The 19375-nt window shown below is 37.6% G+C and overlaps 1 protein-coding gene across 1 annotated transcript in view; it reads left to right on the forward strand.

The window, feature by feature from the left end:
* LOC122549929 (serine/threonine-protein phosphatase 6 regulatory ankyrin repeat subunit A-like) overlaps positions 1 to 7333 on the forward strand; it is a 162547-nt gene extending 155214 nt beyond the window's left edge. Inside the window, exons 5-7 of the mRNA XM_043690168.1 lie at positions 3535 to 3622; positions 4587 to 4729; positions 7076 to 7333. Coding sequence (XP_043546103.1) covers positions 3535 to 3622; positions 4587 to 4729; positions 7076 to 7318 — 474 coding nt within the window. The 3' untranslated portion in view covers positions 7319 to 7333. The remainder of the gene's footprint in view (positions 1 to 3534; positions 3623 to 4586; positions 4730 to 7075) is intronic.
* Positions 7334 to 19375: the final 12042 nt, after the last annotated feature.

Below are 19375 nucleotides of genomic sequence, written 5' to 3' on the forward strand. Positions count from 1 at the left end.
CACATAAAGAGGTCAAAGGCAGAAATAATGAACTTGATTGACACCCCAAAAGAAATGGATGAAAACAACCATTCAGTAACTAGTTAGGTTCAATATGGCAACTTAGCATAATACAGTGACAACAAAGGCATTACATATTACATCCATCATGCAGTAAATGCCAGGATGTGATACATGTTTTTTAAAATAATAAAAATTAGATTCCTTTAGAAGAAATACACAATTTAAATTATGGCTTTTGTTGTTGTTTCATTTCATAGTGATAGTGTTGAGTGTTTGTGATATGAAGATGAGCAGACCTACCATTCCATATTTCTTTTTTAAACAAGGGATGACATGGTCTCAGAACTGTAAGTGCACAAGCAAGGCTAAAGGTTGTGTGTGGATTGCAGGAGCAAAGAGTAAGGAGACATGAGGGAGAGGAAATGGTGGGAAAGGAAGGGAGAGCATTGGAATGAGAGAGTAAGGAGAGAGTGTGACATATGGAGGGTTGAGGAGCAGAGGAATAAGGGGCAAGATAATGGGGAATGGGATGCTGAAGAGAGGCACTTGAACAGACGTGAGGCAGGAGAGAAAAAGAAGCAACAAGTTAAATAAGTGAATGAGAGAGAAAAAAAGGCGGAGAATTACAGCAGAGGAGTTCCTTCATGAAAGCATATTTATGTAGTACCTTTAACAAATTAAACCATCTCTTGCCACTTCCCAGGAGTATTATGAAACAAAATATGTCACTGAGTCAAATTAGAAAATTTTAGGTCAGGTGACCAAAAGTTTGCTGTTGTAAGAACTCATGAGATGGTGGAACGAAGATGGACTCTCTTTCAGTTGTACCTTTTTTATTCTGAGATATTCAAAATGGTGCCAGATTGAGGCAACACCTGAAGCTTTTGTCATGATGATGCTCCTTTAGCAAGGTTATGCTGTCCTTGGCTTTTTTTTTCCAGAGAGTTTGCTAAAGCAGTCATTCCGAAAAGTCTAGGTTTGAAGGGTTTTAGGGCCAGTTTGTTTATAGCTAACAGATACTGTCTCAGACAAAAGGCCTTCATGTTTTAAATAAAACCTGTACAATGAAAAGAGAGTAGCCAGTTCTCCCAGCTCAGCTTTCTCTGGTTTGGTTTGGTTTTTAGCAGTCTCGCTGTTCAGTGAAAGCAGTTAGGCAGTTTTGAGGCTGCTGGTCCAAGAAACAGATACATGGAAGAAGGTGTATATAGCCAAAGAATTAAAGACATGTAGTTTGCATTTGTTCTAGTAAAAGATGAGTTGCTCATCTGGTTTTACAGAATTAAGCAGCTCCTTTGAATTGATAAGCAGTTATTTTTTATTTCTCTACCTTAGAAATTTTCATTACCGTGAAAATGGATGGTGCTTAGCGAGAGTCATAGTTTTGAGCTTTTTCTGTGAATTCAGTTCAGATTTAGTCAGCAGATAAAACTTTGTAATGTTTGGAAAAGTAGTCAAGAGACTGTCAATTTTGACTCTTGTAGAGCTTGTAGTTCCTTGAAATTTGAAAGATAAAGCAACATCAACACCTGAAATATAGCAAGTGATGGATATGTTGTCCATGATGCAGTCCGCCTTTGGGAACTAGTATTCGGTATGAGACTCAAGTTGGAATGGGCAAAAAAAAAATTGGAAGATTTATTTAGTTGGAAACTAAAGAACAAATTCTGCTGTTATCCTCAGTGAAAGATGCTTAACCTTGTGCATTTGGAAATTGGTTGCAGTTTGAAGCCATATCAACAGGACACTGGAAATCAAGTTCTGTAGAAAGGTCACTGGACTCAAAACGTTAACTCTACTTTGTCTCCACAGATGCTGCCAGACCTGCTGAGCTTTGCCTGCAATTTGTGTTTTCTGATTTTCCGCATCCACATTTCTTTGCTTTCCAGTACTAAACAAAAACAATGGTGTTTTCTGATATTGTAAGTTTCTTCATGGCACCACATCGAGGTTGTGCTGAAAGCACAAAATCAAGAGGTCACTAAAGAAACTGGACAGTCATTTAGCTAAAAGCAATTAGAAGAACTACCTGTGAAATCTCATAATTTGGAGAAAGTATAGAATACTAAAGAGAAATCAGAATGAACGTTGAGAGCTTTAATTTACCTTTTCAGTTCATTCAGGAAAGCCTTTTGTAATTTCATAAGATAAGTGGAACTCCTGGTTTGTGTAGGGGGCAAGTGAGAGAGAGTCAATAATGGAACCAAGGTTATGGCTTTGAGTCTTTATAAATTGCTAAGGTGTTAGGTTAATAGAATTTAATTTGTTTACTTTTGATATATAACAAAGTTTATTTTTTGCTAATGAAAGTAAAGTGTGGCGTCGGTCTATTGGTTTATTGCTGGGTCATCCGATTCCTTTTTTTTCCCAAATTTTTCCAAATTTCTTACTGATGTGTTGGAAGCATTGATGCTATTATTTAATTGAACAGGCTTGTATTTAATACAATAAATATCTGGTTTGAAGTACATAATTGTTTGAGTATGACCTTGTTCAGTAAACATTTGAAGTAATAGAATCCTCAAATAAGTCAGTATTGAAACAGTATGTCAAACGTTCAAAGCAGTGGTAAAATCACTTTTTTAAGGAGAAGTCTCAGCATTGAGCCCTAGTTCAGATAATATTGAAATGCAATTTTAAAAGTGTAAATGTTAACAATTCAGGAAATTTTACAAGGCCACACTCAGAATATTGCATATTATAATTTAGGTGTTATAGAAAAATTGTTTTTTTGCACCAGCCTTTTTTAAAATTCATTCTTGGGATTTGGATGTTGCTGGTTGGGTCAATATTTATTTCCCATCTCTAATTGCCCTTGAGAAGGTGGTGGTCAGCTGCATCTTGAACAGTTGAAATCCTTGTGGTATCAGGATTTCCACAGGACTGTTAAAGAGGAAGTTCTAGGATATTGACCCAGCAACAGTGAAGGAAGATTTTTAACATACGACTTCACTGTCGTGATGATTCGGTTTTGAAAATACCACATGCTGGCTTCATGAGCCATGGTTGTATGTGCCAATTACCCTGGACATTTCCCCCATATTTTAATTTTGAAACTAATTTATCAATAGGTTATTATAACTATGTAAGATAAATTCTGAAGGGGGGGTGGCCTCTTGTGGCACGGTGGTAGCATCCCTACCTCTAAGACAGGAGACCTGGGTTCTAATCCCACGTGCTTCTGAGGTGTGTCTCAGCCTGTCTGAGTAGGTAGAATAAAAGTATCCATAAGATGAATTATCATGTCTTCCAGGACACACTGTCTCAGAAGTGAAGGAGCTTAAGTACTGATTTCCTCAGATGACTTTGGAAGTTGCACTTCATGTTTTGGACCCATAGTACTTGATGGAACACTTTAATTGTTTTCCAAATTGAAAAATATTGCAGTTCTGTTGAAAGGATCATTGATTATATATTGAAGCATTCTTAGTTATAGAACAGATGTTTGCAAATTATTTGAACTAAAGTTAACTTGAGAAAGCATTACATACTGTGTAAGAAACAAACTTGAATTCAATAAAAAATGTTTTCCAGATGGTTAGCTTGCTTCTATCCCGAGGTGCCAACATCAATGCTTTTGATAAGAAAGATCGACGTGCAATTCACTGGGCTGCGTACATGGGTATTGTACTGTTTTTCATATTCTGTTGATTAAGTTTTCACAAGTATTATTCTGTTTGCTTTTAAGTCATAGTTTCTTGTAAAAATTGCAGAAGTGCAACAGTTTGGGGGGTGCTATTGGAGGGGTTTGAAATGATGTAGTTAGGCAATCGAAAGAATTATATGTTTCAAGGGTGGGCGCAGCAGGGTTATGAGTAGGTTACCAGCTGAACTCTAGTAAATTGTGCTCCAAATAAATATAATTGTGTAATTCAAGGTACATGTTGAGTTGCTTTTCCTTTGTATGTCAATAATAAAAATGATGATTGGTCACCATTGTGCTTCCATGTGGCTTTGGGTGTAATATGAGTCATCATTCTATTATAATCCTACTTTCTCTCCCTTCAGCTAATCCAAAATGATTAGAATTTTTTTAAAAATTCCCTTCAAATGCTTATCTCAACTAAACAGTACGAAAATAAAAAATCTCAAGGTCTCTTGGTGAGATTAAAAGCAAATTCAGCAATGCATATCTGCTTTTAAATCTTTACAAGTGATCATTGCTCAAGTGAAGTACATCTTTGAGATAGGGATGTCATTTAAAAACTACATCTCACCCTCAGCTTGGAAGTGGGAACTTTGTCTTTTCCCTCCACAGAAAAACTCAGTAGCCACAACATGGAACATTGTGAACTTACCTTGATTTTGTTTTTAGAATTAGCTCAAAATTGTTTCAATAATTAATATGACAATTAACATTGAGAGCACCCACAAACAATATTGATACTTCAGATAAATGTGGACTTTCAGTATATTCTCCAACTGAATTAATATGACTTGAGACTTGTGAAATTCTGTTGGAGAATAATTTTAAGGCTCAGTAATCTTTATAGATTTGATGATGAGATGACGGTGAGAGTTGTAATATTGATGAAAAGCAGTACGTCAGTGCTTGGATGTCATTCTTACCCTGCTGTTTTGTGTAGGCCACATCGAGGCGATCAAACTGCTGGTAGCACATGGAGCTGAAGTGACATGCAAGGATAAGAAAGCTTATACACCACTTCATGCTGCAGCTTCCAGTGGAATGCTTAGTGTCGTCAAGTACCTGTTGGATCTTGGAGTTGATGTAAGTTAACTTAGTTTTTCACTTGAATCTTTAAAAATTATCCAGCTCTGTGTTTATTTATCTTTATGTAATGCATTTATAGATAAGAATTTCTATTGCTATTGATATTAACATAATGCTGCACCAAATTTTAATGAAACTTGTGAAGTATGTTCCTCAAAAGGTACTAGATTTCTTTTTTTAAAAATAAACATTAGCAGTTATCCATGAACATTGTTTACATATTTCTCAGAGGGAATACCATCTCAGTGGGATCTTTTCTCAGTTGAGTTTTTCACAAGACTGATTTTCTTGCTATCAGTTTTTTGAAAATGGCAGCTATGACCAAACATTAGGATCTATGTCTGAACATGAGTCTGTTATTTAGGTTCGTCCTTTTTTTCTCATTTGGTTTTTAAAACCTTTTCGAAATGTTACCTGTTTTGATGGTGAAACTTGAAATTGACAGTTTGTATCATCGACTCTGAGATTTAGCTTAAATTTTAATATGGGAAAATATTATATTTGGTTTATTTTGTATTGTGTTTGCATGAAAATATTTTGTTTGTGGTAGGCCCCTCTCGATCAATAAGTTGTATGTGGAAATTGCTTCATGCTTGCTGTTAACTCAGATGCAAAAAGCTATGCAAACCTTTATGTGGTTTAATACATATAGATCAAAATGCTGAAAATCTGACTTTTGCTTTATTATCTCAAGGGAATGTGAGCAGCACTAGATAAGCCAGTGTTTATTGTTCATCCATAATTGCCTTGGAGAAGGTGGCTTTGAGCTGCTGCCTTGAAGTGCTACGGTCCTTCAAGTGTAGGAATCCTCAAAGTGCTGTTGAGAAAGGAGTTCCCTGGTTTTGACCCAGTGACAATGAAGGACTGAAGATATTGTTCCAAGTCAGGATTGTATATGACTTGAAGGGAAAATAATTGGTCTTCTAATGCATCTGCTGCCCTGGTCCTTCTCAATGGTAGAGGTCATGGTTTTGAAATGGATTTGCAGAGGAGGGTTGATGAGTTGCTGCATTGCATTTTGTAGATGGTACACAAAGCTGCTGTGCATCGGTGTTGAAGGGAGTGAATGCTTAAGGTTGTGAATGAGGTGCCAATCAAGTGGGCTGATTGTCTTGAATGGTGTCAGGTTTCTTGAGTATTATTTGAACTGCACCTATCCAGGCAAGTGGCGAATGCTGCATGACAGTCCTGACTTGTGCCTTGTAAATAGGTACCTGTGTGGACAGGTCCTCGGGCAACAGGAGGTAATCTCAAAATTTCTAGCCTCTGACTTACAGCTATAATATGCATATGACAAGTCCAGTTTCTGGTCAGTGATATTCCCCTTTCCATTGGGATATTGATAGTGGGGAAATTCAATGATGGTAATCACTTTGAATTTCAAATAGAAACTCTGAAAGTCATCAATTAAAAATATTGACTCTGATTCCTTATCCACAAAATCTGCCTGATTAGCTGAATGTTCCTTCTGTAAAACAGCAATAAAACATATTTGAATTATATTTGCAAATATCTTTGAAAAGAGACTTAGAGTTATATTCAAGTACTGGATGATATGAGTGTGTGCTTTCCTTTACACAGTTTTCCATTGTTTCTTCTTTCTGGAGATCTCAACCAATCTAAACTTTTTATTTTGCTTTATTTAATTGTCATTCTTTAAATAGCTGCATATTTCCCCAGGCCAATTTGAAATGTCCAACTTTTTTCCATATTTTTGTATAACTTAACATCGATAACTTGCAGATAATCATAATATCCAATAAAATAAGAATGGAATTTACAAAATAAATAGTTTGAAATAAAATATAACTGCAACTATTAAATTAGATTAACATTTCCCTAGAAAGTTAGCAGTTCATTGGACTGCACAATGAATTGCTAACACAATTTGCTGATAGTGCAAATATTTCTGATGATTTCTAAAATTTTATATCTGTTTCTTTAGCACCTTTAGACATGATATTTTACAGGCTTTGCCACCCTAATCCCGCAGCCTCCACATCAGACCTTCGCTGTACAATGGGATGTTAAATATATTTGATGCACCAACGTTTTAAAAGTAAAGACCTCACCTTAACCTGTATCAATCACATGCCTAAATGGATGACAATTTCCAATTGGACACAAAACACTCAATTTAGGGGACCTAATCTGGGTAAAGTTAACAAAAAGTATTATGCATGTTGATTGATGCAGAACTACCAGATGCCACTACAGGGAAAACCAAAATTACTCCAGATTGCGGACCAGAGTATGCCAGATTAGGGATGTACCACCTGTAATAGCAATGCAAGTATATTGATTGATAGCACAGTGCTTAATTACTGTTATGTACTTCCACAGATTAATGAACCAAATGCATATGGAAATACTCCTCTTCATGTGGCCTGTTACAATGGCCAGGATGTAGTTGTGAATGAGCTCATTGACTGTGGAGCAAATGTTAACCAAGTGAATGAGAAAGGCTTTACCCCACTGCACTTCGCTGCTGCTTCAACACATGGTGCACTGTGTTTAGAACTCTTGGTCAGTAATGGGGCAGAAGTGAACATTAAGGTAAGGGGGAAAAATGTGCAATGTCGGTAAATAAGAATAAAATTTACCAACTTTTTAATACTGAGAACTGTTAAATTAAGTGGCTCATTTGATAAGAGTAATTTCCATCCTCCTACATATAGAGGGTACATTTTTCATTTTAAATCTTATTCTTAAATGAGGATCGGATGTCTGAATTGTAAATATAATTAGCTTTCATGGATCAGTGCAAATATCTGTGAAAGTTAACTGCAAGTTGTCAAGTCTTTATTTTGTTTAAGGTTGTGACTAAAGAGGATCTACTTTTGTAATTCAGTAACATATTTCATATCCTTTAAAATAGGTCAATCGATACATTGTTTAATATATTGTGTTATGATAAATATTGGCAACAGTTATACTTCAGTTTTGGAATCAGCAATGGATCTGTAAAAAGTCGAAAAGGTCCCCTCAGCCTCCAATTTCTGTAAACACAAATTCTTCATTAACCTTTTCCTTTACAAGATTTTTATGCAGATTATTTCCACTCTACTGCACTCACCTCTCCCAGCAAAGCCTATTTAAATATGGGTTCCAACTCATCCACGGGACAGTATTGGTCAAAAGTTATCAATACTGTTTAATATTCTGTTTTCATTTTGGCAGTATTGACAATTTCAGTATAGTCCAAGGCTTCCACTCTGTGGCATCATCTGGTTTGCTATTGCTCAGCTGCAATGACAGCTGAGATGTTATATTTTGGTAGGAAGAATATAGCGGTTAAATATTCCCTGGTACATAAATCCAAATAGAGTAGAGAGATAAAGTGATTCAGGGATACATAGAAAAATCACTAAAAACAACTGTGCTTTTTAATAAAATTATAAACTGGGAGACCAAGCACAGCAGTTCATTTAGAGTCATAGCACAGAAAATGACCCTTCAGCCCATTGAGTCTGCACCAGTCAATATCAAGCATCTAACTGTTTTAATCCATCATCTCGCACTTGACCATAGCCTTGCATGTCTTGGCATCGCAAGTGCACATCTAAATACTAATGTTACAAAGGTTTCTGTCTGTACCACCCTTACAGTCAGTAAGTTCCTTGTTCCCACCATCTGAGAGAATAAGTTTTTCCTCATATATCTCCTCTAAGCTTCCTGCCCCTTACTTGAAATCTGTGCCCACGATCATTGATCCCTCGGCATCAAAAGGTTAAGTTCTTTTTTGTCTATCCTATTAGAAATAGGAATAGCAGTAGACTATTCAGCTCTTTGAGCCTGCTCTGCCATTCAGTAGAATCATGGCTGATCTCTGTCTCTCATAATTTTACACATCTAAATCCTATCTCCCCTCAATCTCCTCTGCTCCAACAAAACAAACCCAGTCTGTCTAATCTCTGTTCATAAGGAAAACTCTCCAGCACAGGTAATATCCTGATAAATCTCCTCTGCACCCCTCTAGTGCAGTCGAATCCATCCTATGTTGAGGATTCTAGAACTGTGCACAGTATTCTAGCTTTCTCTTTTATGGTTCCAACATAACATCTCTGCTTTTAAACTCTATGCCTCAGCTAATAAAAGCAAGTATCCCAAAAGCCTTCTTTAACCACTTTACCTATTTGCTCCCCAACAGGACTGGTGCACATGCACACCACAGTCCCTCTGTTCCTCTCTGCTTTTCAGGGTCCTTCCATTTATTATGTATTTCCTTACCTTGTTTATCCTGCTCAAGTGCATCACCTCACATTTATTTCTGGAGAGATGGAATTGAAAAGCAGATACAGTATATTGTTGAATTTGATTCTAACACTGTACAGACCATATCTGGGGAGTACTGGATACAGGTCAGAAGCCAAGAACCTTGCAGCAACTAACATACCTCCTGATTCCACAAAGCTGATCCATCATCTACAATGCACAAGCCAGGAGTATACTGGAATACTCACCGCTTGTCTGGATAAATGCACCTCTAACAACACTCAAGAAACTTTACACCATCCAGGACAAAGCAAGCTGCTTGATTGGCACCACATCTACAAACATTCAGTCACTCCACCACTGACATTCAGTTGCAGCAGTGATTACTATCTACAAGATGCAGTGCAAAAATTCACTAAGACTCTTTGACAGCACCTTCTAAATCCATGACAACTACCATCTAGAAGGAAAAGGGCTGCAGATACATGGGAACACCACCACCTGCAAGTTCTGTTTAAAGCTATTCACCATCCTGATGTCGAAATATATCTCTGCTCCTTCAGTGACACTATGTCGAAATCCTGGGGCTCCTTCCCTATTGAGGGTCCACCAAATGGGCTACAACAATTCAAAAAGCCCACTTACCATCAAATTCTCAAGGGCAGTTAAGGATGTGCAACAAATGCTGATCCAGTGACATTAGGGAATGAATAAAAAATTCTGTTCTCCATGGAAGAGAAAGGATAATGAGTTGCAGAGTAGGTGCACAAAAATGGGATGACGTAATCTTTCAGTTCTAATGTTTATCAGGAAAGGTGAATAGGCTGGGGCCTGAGTCTCCATACTACTTTCTCCCTTTATAGAGACACTGTTTCGAGTTGTTAGATGGAGGTTGGAAACCAAAGCTAGGGACTAATAGAATAGTCACAAATAAATCCAGTAGGGAATTTTAGAGATGAGCAGAATGTGGAACTTGTTACCACCAAAGTAGTTGAACTAAATAGCAAAGATGCAATCAAGAGGAATCAGGGCAAACTGAAGAGGAAGTAAAAGAGCAGAGTTAAATGAAGAGAATGCTGGAATGTGAGTGTGGTGCACAAATGTCACCATAAACCATTGATGTGAATGGCCTGTTTCTGTGCAACAAAATCTGTGTAGTCAACAGGCCACCAAAATGTGTTCCTATTCAATATCCACACATTGACCGTCGCCATGTTGCGAGGTTCCACCCTTATATTTCTCCTAATCCTCAATTTTGAGCTTCCTATCAACAGTGCTTGCTATTAATATAGAGCCAACTTCCACCCAGCTTAACCATTACATTGCAATCATCAGCTCCTTGACTAATGTTATTATGCTTGTTTGCTATTGCTGTGAATCATATAGAACTTTATTAAACAGGAAGTATCTTTGCTTCTTGATTCCTTCCCTTCCTCAAACTGAAATCCACCGTGCTTAGCTGCACATTCCCTTTTTGTTTTGAGCTGATCTTCAAAGCTCAGGTGCAGTCCATCCTCTGATATCCAGTTCCAATTTGAACTTTAGGACCTGTATGAATTCATGGTTTCAAATCTTGTACCTTTCAAGACAAGCTCTAATTATGAAGTAAAACTGACTCCCAGTTGCTAAGGAAACTAAGACGGAAACTGAAATTGCAAATAAGACTTCTGGTTGAAATCATAGAAAAGCTCTCAGAGCTCAGTAGGTAATGAATCCAGAAGACAAAGGCTAAGTGCAGAAGCAAAGGGTAAGCAAAGATATCGTTGCTGTAAGTGTTTCTGTTACTTGAAGGTAGGATTGTATTGAAGATACCATCCAGACTGTTATAAGCAGAGTTAGTGAAGCTCTGCAGACATGTCCCGTTTTTGGCGAAGTCTGTGCCTGGGCAGTCCAACTTGGCTATGTGCTGCTCTCACTTAAAGATCATGTTAAATCACTGAAGAAGAATTGAAAACATTTGTGAGGAAGACAGAGTTTTGAAGAATGTTGTGACTGGGTTTGATGACATTTGGCTGAATGGACTACAAGCCAATTCATGAGATCCGCCTTAGTTCTGTTTGGCATTTAATTTACAGTTTACAGTCGTCCATATTTTGCCTGATAATTTATGCTGATTCTACTGTATAGAATATAGTTACCTAAAATTGAATATAGCAAGGCCTTGGAGAGTAAGGCACACAAGGTGCAACACACTGGGGCCTGCCCCAGAAGTGGGGAAGGTAGGCTCAAGCTCATTTCAAAGATAATTTTTGCTTTTACTAAGCAAAACAGAAATGGTCTTAGTCTTTGGAGAGAAAATTTACTCCATATACTTCTGGACAAATCCCAGAGCTGTTTTAAACAAACATGAGCCCTGTGTCCAGTGCAGGTAGGTTTAGATTGTTACTCAAATACTGCTTTTCCGTGAATCAACAGGCTCTGGGCATAGGCTATTTATGACTTCACAGGAAACAGATGGGACACTACTGTCTGGACAGATGTTCCCCAATTGGTCGAGCTCCATCATAAGGCCCTGACCCTGTTAGAGCAGATGCAAATGCACACAGATAGGTCTGGACTAACTCCAGGGATAATGATAAAGCTGCAGAGAGCACACTTCAATGTGATTATGTGACACTTGGGTTTGAGCAGTGCCAGAGTGTTCTGTGTCATTGAAAGGAGCAATGGAACGGGTGAGAAAGCGAGATCAGCAGAAATGGCAATATCACCTTGCTATTTGTGAAAGTGGGACAGTGTGGGTAACATCCACAATTGATTTTTCTTCCGGGATGGCATTTGTTAGTGGTACGGGTGCAGGAATAAGGGTGCTAGGAAGAGGGGAAGGACTGGAGCCTGTGATCTCTCTCCCAACCCTGCTATTTAGTTTTTGCCTTGTTTGACTCTTGTGTAGTAGGATTCTTTCATTGTTAACTGCAAAATCTTAGTACTTCATCCTTTTAGTACATAATTGGGAGTTTGGATTTCTTTTTGACAAAACAAAAGGTCGAGCATAACAACCTATAGAGCCTCCATTAGAGTACAGCTCCACCAGAACCAAAACTCTACTTCACCTCCAAGCTTGATTTCACTTAAACTGTAACTCATCCAGTACTTGACTGCCTCTATCTTAGTTTAGATCAGAGTGGTGCTGGAAAAGCACAGCAGGTCAGGCAGCATTCAAGGAGCAGGAAAATTGACGTTTCGAGCAAAAGCCCTTCGTCAGGAATCCTTCATCTTATCTTATTTTGTATGGTTGTCCTAAAAACATAATTGTGCATATATTTAAAATTGTAAATTTGATAATTCTGTGAAGGATGTCAGTATTGAGCCAGGAAATATTTGTTGAATGTAGCATAGAATTGATGTTCCTTTGCTTTGCTGCAGCAATATCTCAATTCCAACTTTTGATGCGTTCTGTAATTTTACCAGGCTGAATTTTCAGTTTCCTCCAGTAGCTATTAGTGTCAACTTGTGTTGAGGGTTTTTCATTTTGTTTTATGAAATCCTTTGTTGAAACCAGATTGAAAATATTTAAACAAAATGTGAGGACAGAGATAAGACTTGAATCTGTGGCCTGAAACTGAATCAAAACTTTAGTCCTAAAAATGGAAACAGTGAGATAAAGCACCAGTTCTTGTATCTTGTGTTTGCTTAAATTTAAAAGCAAAATCAATTCATTTTGTGTTGAAAATTAAATCGATGTAATTAAAAAGAACAATAAAACTTTCATTATGTAACCTCTTTCATTTCTTCAGGGTGTGTGAAGCACTTTGCACCAAATCGGTTTATTTCTCAAATAATGTTACTTTAATGTTGGCAAACACGGGAGCTAAGATAGACCAACAAAAACAGCGGTCAATATCAACAACAGCAAGATAACGAATGACTGAATAATCTATTTTTAATAAAGCTAGTTGAGGAAATGCCAGCACTCCATAAGATCTCCCTGTTCTTTAAATAGCCCATAGGATCTTTTACATTCACTAAAATGCAGTGTCTTTGACAATGCAACAATCTTTGAATGAGTTGCCAACACAAATTATGTAGTCAAATCTCATAAGAATGAACGGATAAATGAAATATAAAATTACCACCATTGATCTAAAGCTTGCATCTGATTTAATATTAAAATCTTATGTCTAGCATGCATCTATTAGATGTCTGGTAGCTGATTGGTTCTTCATATCCGTTAGTGGTTAAGTCTGCTCTTCCCAACAGCTGCTATGTTGAAATCAAGTATGGTTTATGGTTGCCGATTCTGGTTTATTTTGTTTCCCAACACTTAAACACTTTTATCAGCCTCAGTCTTCACTTCCATCTTCAACTTTTAAAATCCAAACTTATCTTAACAACTGCTACTTTAGTTATCTTGAGTTCTCTTACTCTTATCAATCTTGGCAATGGTTTTCCCTTAAGGTTTAGACCTTTCTCAATTGCACAAAAAATGAAACTCTGCCCTGAGATTAACTAATGCAGCGTTGGTTTAAATTAATTTCTTACCTGCTTTGTATATTGTGCTATTCCTGTTATGAGTTTTATAAGATTACTGTTTTTTGGGACACAACTCTATTTTAGGATAAAATGGACCTGTTCCATCATGTGACCTATTCTGACGTCTGCCTGAAACAATCTTGGTTTATTGTTAGAAATTAAAGTGTGTCCCCATTGTTGAATGGTATTGTAAATATCTAAATTGTAGTGTGTGTGTGTTTCTTTTGTTTTAGGATTAAAAGTTTTAAGCAGAAAATACATTAAACATAACTGAAGCACTTTGAAGTCTATTATACTTAAAAGGCTGGAGTTATATTGATTTAAGAGGTTAATAGTTGGCACGGTAAAGTAATTAAAATACTGGGTTTTAATGATTGCCAGAACACCTAAAACAAATGACAATTCAGATGGTAACCATGTTTATCTAATATAACCCGAATAGAAGAAAGGTATAAATAAGCAGGTGTGTAGTGTTTGAGAGGTTTGTAGTACTAGCGGTCCAAAGGGAGCTATAACTAATGTAGCTTAAAATCACCACTGAGGTCATTTTAAGGAGCCTGGAGCAGTCTATGTTGTCATGGTGATGAGTAGAATTTAAGAAAATGCTTTGGATTCAGTTTATCTGGGAATTCTAGTTTGGAACCAGCCAGTGCTGAAGCAGAAGAGGTCATGCTGCTAAGTTAAGACTTGGGGAAAATCTGTGGGTGTGGTTGCATGCTGTGGAAAAAGGTTAGGACTTAAAGGAAGACCTGGGAATCATGGACGGTTCGTTTCTGCTCAGAGTGAGCTGAAGGAAGTTATTAAGCAGTATTTTCAATTTAGTATCGTTGGTTTCTCTTCCAAGCTGTGGGAGCTTGTAGCTTTATTTTCTTTGTAAGTACCTGGGATCTTGAACTGTGACTACTTTAAACAAAGAAAAGATTACTGGCCCTTAATCAAATCGAAACATAAACTTGCCAACCTTGTTTATACGAGAGAGAGAATGGCAGAAATCTGTGTTCTAACAGTGAATAGACTGACAGCTTCCAAAGTTCCAGAAGAATATTGAGGATATTGGGTCGTAAGCAGAAGTATTTGAAATTGTCTATTTATTTCCAATATAAGAAAGAATTGAGGTTTCGAGGATAACTAATCATCATTCCAACTGGATATAAAGCTTTTTGTAGTTCATTTTACCCTGGTGATGAACTTTTGAGATGCAAAAGTACAGAGGAAGCCATTGTGATATCAGATGACAACCTTTGGTCTTTGTGGGTAGCAGTACTAGTCAACTGTGACTCAGAAGTAGGAGTCTGATTTTGCAGCACTATATGGATGGAGTCCTATACTGTCACAGATATTAGCTTGGGACTTCAAACCAAGGTCTTCTTTATACTCTGTGGCTAACATACAAAGTTCCAACAACACCACTGCAATGACTGGTAAGGTAGTTAGCATCTGTGCCTTGGCCAATATTTATCTCTCAATCAATATCACACAAAAGCAGATTATCTAGTGATTAGCACTTCTCGATTTGAGAGTTTTCTGTGTGCAAAGTAGTTGCAGCATATCGTGTTCTGGTTTGTAATCAGTAATTTTCTGATTTTTAAGTGGTTCAAATCATCCCCAGATCCCGGATCTAGACATTGGACCTATTTAGGGAATGTGAAATGAAGAAGATAGTAGACAGATATTTCAGGACAAAAACATCTATGCATTTATTTACAGTACAAAAGGTATGTATAACATAAGAAATATAGGTAAATGCAATAAGCAAGGAAATTGACACAAACAACTATACACAGGGCAGCAATACTATTAAATACACGTATTAGCTAGATTAAATGCTATTAGAACCTAGACAACAGTTTTAATTACAGAATCTTTAGTCAGACTTCCTAACCTTGGGGTCCCAATGCATTGTCACCACCTGTCTACCTCTCCCTGCTAATGAGATCGGAACTTTAGGGTCTTGAGAGTTTCAACTCACCACTTCGGAAATGACAGTTTTTAAAGTCCGCCCAGTTACTGAGGTTCTTACCCTCAGTTTTCTTGGTTTGGAACAGGCCTGTGTCTGGTAGCTGTTGTTCGGGAAGCTCTGGTTCGCTTCTCCCTCAAAAATGTCTTTTGTTCCGATGAGGACTTTGGTTCAGGTTCCCTGCTTTTGGTTCTTGGTTTGGCCTTCGTAGTGGTTGGTTCCGAAGCTGCTTATCAGGGCTGGAAGCCCATGTGGGAGGCTGTTTGTGTGGAAGGTTGGTGTTGAAAAAGACTCTCCGCTTGGGTGAGATCAGGGCTGGCAGTTATATAAACTGTTTGCCTCATTATCTCCTATCAAATCTGTGGTGTCAGTTGTGTTTCTGGTGTTTCTTCTGAAGTCCATTGGTTTCCTGATCTTTAAGTATATGCATGAATGGATTTTGATTTAAGTGAATGCCTGGTGTCTCTGAATGGATTTCGACTGAAGCTGAATGTCTAGTCTTTCTGTAGGTCCCATAGTGTCTGCGCTAGGTAGCCCGCAGTGTAAACGTTAGTTTCAGTTATTGCAGCCTTACAAGGTGTAAATTAGAATTCCAGGTTGAACAATGGTTCCAGACAGCCATCTCAGTTCTGAGAGTTGTTTGTGTATTCTTCACAGAACTCTTTTGTGAAGATATTGATTGCTTTTGTGTGATATTGATTGAGAGATAAATATTGGCCAAGGCACAGATGCTAACTACCTTACCAGTCATTGCAGTGGTGTTGTTGGAACTTTGTATGTTAGCCACAGAGTATAAAGAAGACCTTGGTTTGAAGTCCCAAGCTAATATCTGTGACAGTATAGGACTCCATCCATATAGTGCTGCAAAATCAGACTCCTACTTCTGAGTCACAGTTGACTAGTACTGCTACCTCTTAAAAGTTTTGGAAAGTCAGAGCTTTTGTTCAGTATTTAAGATATTGGAAAAAATTCAGAGTCTAATCCAGTATTTTAGATGTTCACTCGATTTTTACTCAATCCTACAAGCATTTTCATCTTTGGCTATAGACTGTTTTATGATTTGGTAACTCTGAAAGGTGAAATATGGATGTTTTATTCGGGTTATGTTTGTCTACTAAACCCTTAAACAGCCTTTTTCATCATTGCTCAGATCAAACATTTTTGTTTAGAATTTTCCTTGGATCTATTTTTAATTAATGTAAATGTAAACTCTAGACTACCAATGTAATGAGTGGCTGTATGACAAAGATGATGCCTAAAGTATAGTCAAACCACCTGTCATGATGCATGGCATTGTCTAAAAAACGTGGGAAGGAGTTGGTGTTTTCACTGTCTGACTGCTGACAAATTTAGACATTTATTTGTTTAAGTAAAATGTTAGAGGAAAAGTTCCATTTAAATTAGAATTGTAGGATTTAGTGAATAAAAAGGAACTGCTTGGTGCATAAAACATGTCAGATTTCTGAAAGAGCCATCCATTTTGTTCCATTATCCATCAATTTTGTACATTAATCATCTTGAAATTTTTGATTTGTTCACTCAGTGCTAATATTAGTTCTGCTCCCACTACTTCTCTAAGTAGGGAGTTGATGTTCTAATAACCCTCAAAGAACTTTTCCTAACCTCCTTGATTTTTTTAGTTGTGATTTATTGCTATTTGACAGTTTTTTCCAGTTTACCTTATCAAAGTCCATTAAAAAAAACTTTGAACACTTATCGAATTTACTTCTATCTAAGAAATATGGCTCAGTTTCTCTAAAACTGCTTAGTCCTAGTAGCTTTTAAATAAGTCTTTACTGCATCCATGCCACCATTTTGAAATAATTTCTAAAGTAGGATTCAAAGACTGAACATAGTCATCCATAATTTTTCAGGGATTCTCAATCACTCTGAGTAGATTTAGCAGACACTTAGCTAGCAGCCTGGCGAAGCACCAATAAATATTTTTCTGGGGCTCATTCTGAATTCAAAATTGAGGAATCCCTGTAGAAATTCTACTTATGTTATAACTTATTATTTATATAGTTCTAACATTCCATTTGTATACTATATCATTTTTAAGAAAACAATGGTCTGATATTGTAACATTTTCATAACTTCGTCTTTCCATTCACAAAGATTTTATGTAACTGTGGTTTTCATTTTGTTATTGATGGGGTATGGGCTTTACTGGTCAGGCTGAATTTCTTAGGAGGTAAAAACAATGACTGCAGATGCTGGAAATCAGATTCTGGATCAGTGGTGCTGGAAGAGCACAGCAATTCAGGCAGCATCCGCGGACAGGCAAAATCGACGTTTCGGGCAAAAGCCCTTCATCAGGAATTCCTGATGAAGGGCTTTTGCCCGAAACGTCGATTTTGCCTGTCCTCGGATGCTGCCTGAATTGCTGTGCTCTTCCAGCACCACTGATCCAGAGGCTGAATTTCTTGCCCATTCCTAGTTGTCCTTGAGAAGGTGGTGGTGAACTGCTGCTCCCAACACTGCTGGGGGCGGTCCACAGTTCTTCCCAAAGCCTAGTACTGAGGGGAAGTTCTCAGATTTTGACCCAACAACACTGAAGGAATGACAGTATATTTCCAAGTTAGAATGTTGAGTAATTTGGAGGGGAAATTGCACATGGTGGTGTTCCCATGTATCTGATACCCTTATCCTTTGCGAATGTAGTAGTGGATTTGGGTCTGTGTACGGAGTCTTGATGAATCTTTGCAGGCCATCTACTGCTAAATGTTAGTGATGGAGCAGTTTTCCATCTAATTCCTAGTTTCTGCCTAACAGATTGTGAACAAGCTTTGGGAGTAGAGGTGAATTACTCATTGCAGGTTTCCTAGTCCCTGACCTGCTCTTGTGGCCACTATATTTATATGGCTAGTCCATGTCAGTTTCTGCTCAGTGGTAACCCCCAGAATGTGTGATAGAGACATCCAAAATTTCTGTTAATGTTTTACTATTTAGTGTATAATTGTTGACTGTCAAAGTTTATTACTCTGTCTCTTGCTATTCTTTCATAATGTGTCAAAGCTTTTTCTAACATAATGAGTGATCTGTATTGCAGTATCTGAAAGAGAGGAGGGGCTGTAATTTTAATAGTAAAACAATGTAACCTCTCAACCCAGAATGCTCGACAATGAGTCATTTCACAATTATAGAACATTTGTGGTTTGAATGCCTAACCATAGGTATGTGAAACAGAAAACCCCAAAGATATAAATATTTAAATCAAACATTAAAAGGTGATGAAGTATTATAAAGCAGTAATAACAGCTGTTTTACTAACTCAACTACCATATCTTCTATGTTTCTCCACCCTTCATAAAATGCTGATGACCCAACTGCTTGGGTCGTTTTTGTTTTAAAAAAGCAATTTCTGACAACTGATGTTTCTGACCAGTAAACTTTCGACTGAAAATATTGCCATGCTTTTAAAAGAGAATGAAATAGACTTGAAGGGAAAACGTTATGGGATCATGGGGAAAAAAAAGCATAAATTGTTAGGTCTACCAAAAACTAGTAGATGCCTAATGCATATACCTTGAGGTATCTAGAACCTATCTGCTGCTTCTGTTAGACTGTCAAACCTTTCCCTATTTCTGTATAGAGTGTTACATTAGAAATCATCAAGACACCTGGACCAGCTTTCATATCCTGAGATGATTAGGCTGATCCTCTACGCTATTTCTCTCTGACATTCCTCATATCATTTCATAATGCCATAATTATTCTAATGAACTGTATCATAGAACATAGAACAATACAGCACAGAACAGGCCCTTCGGCCCACGATGTTATGCCGAACATTTGTCCTAGCTTAAGCACCCGTCCATGTACCTATCCAATTGCCGCTTAAAGGTCACCAAAGATTCTGACTCTAACACTCCCACAGGCAGCGCATTCCATGCCCCCACCACTCTCTGGGTAAAGAACCCACCCCTGACATCTCCCCTATACCTTCCACCCTTCACCGTAAATTTATGTCCCCTTGTAACACTCTGATGTACCCGGGG

This window comes from Chiloscyllium plagiosum, chromosome 5 (genome assembly GCF_004010195.1).
Source record: "Chiloscyllium plagiosum isolate BGI_BamShark_2017 chromosome 5, ASM401019v2, whole genome shotgun sequence".
NCBI classification, from domain to species: domain Eukaryota; kingdom Metazoa; phylum Chordata; class Chondrichthyes; order Orectolobiformes; family Hemiscylliidae; genus Chiloscyllium; species Chiloscyllium plagiosum.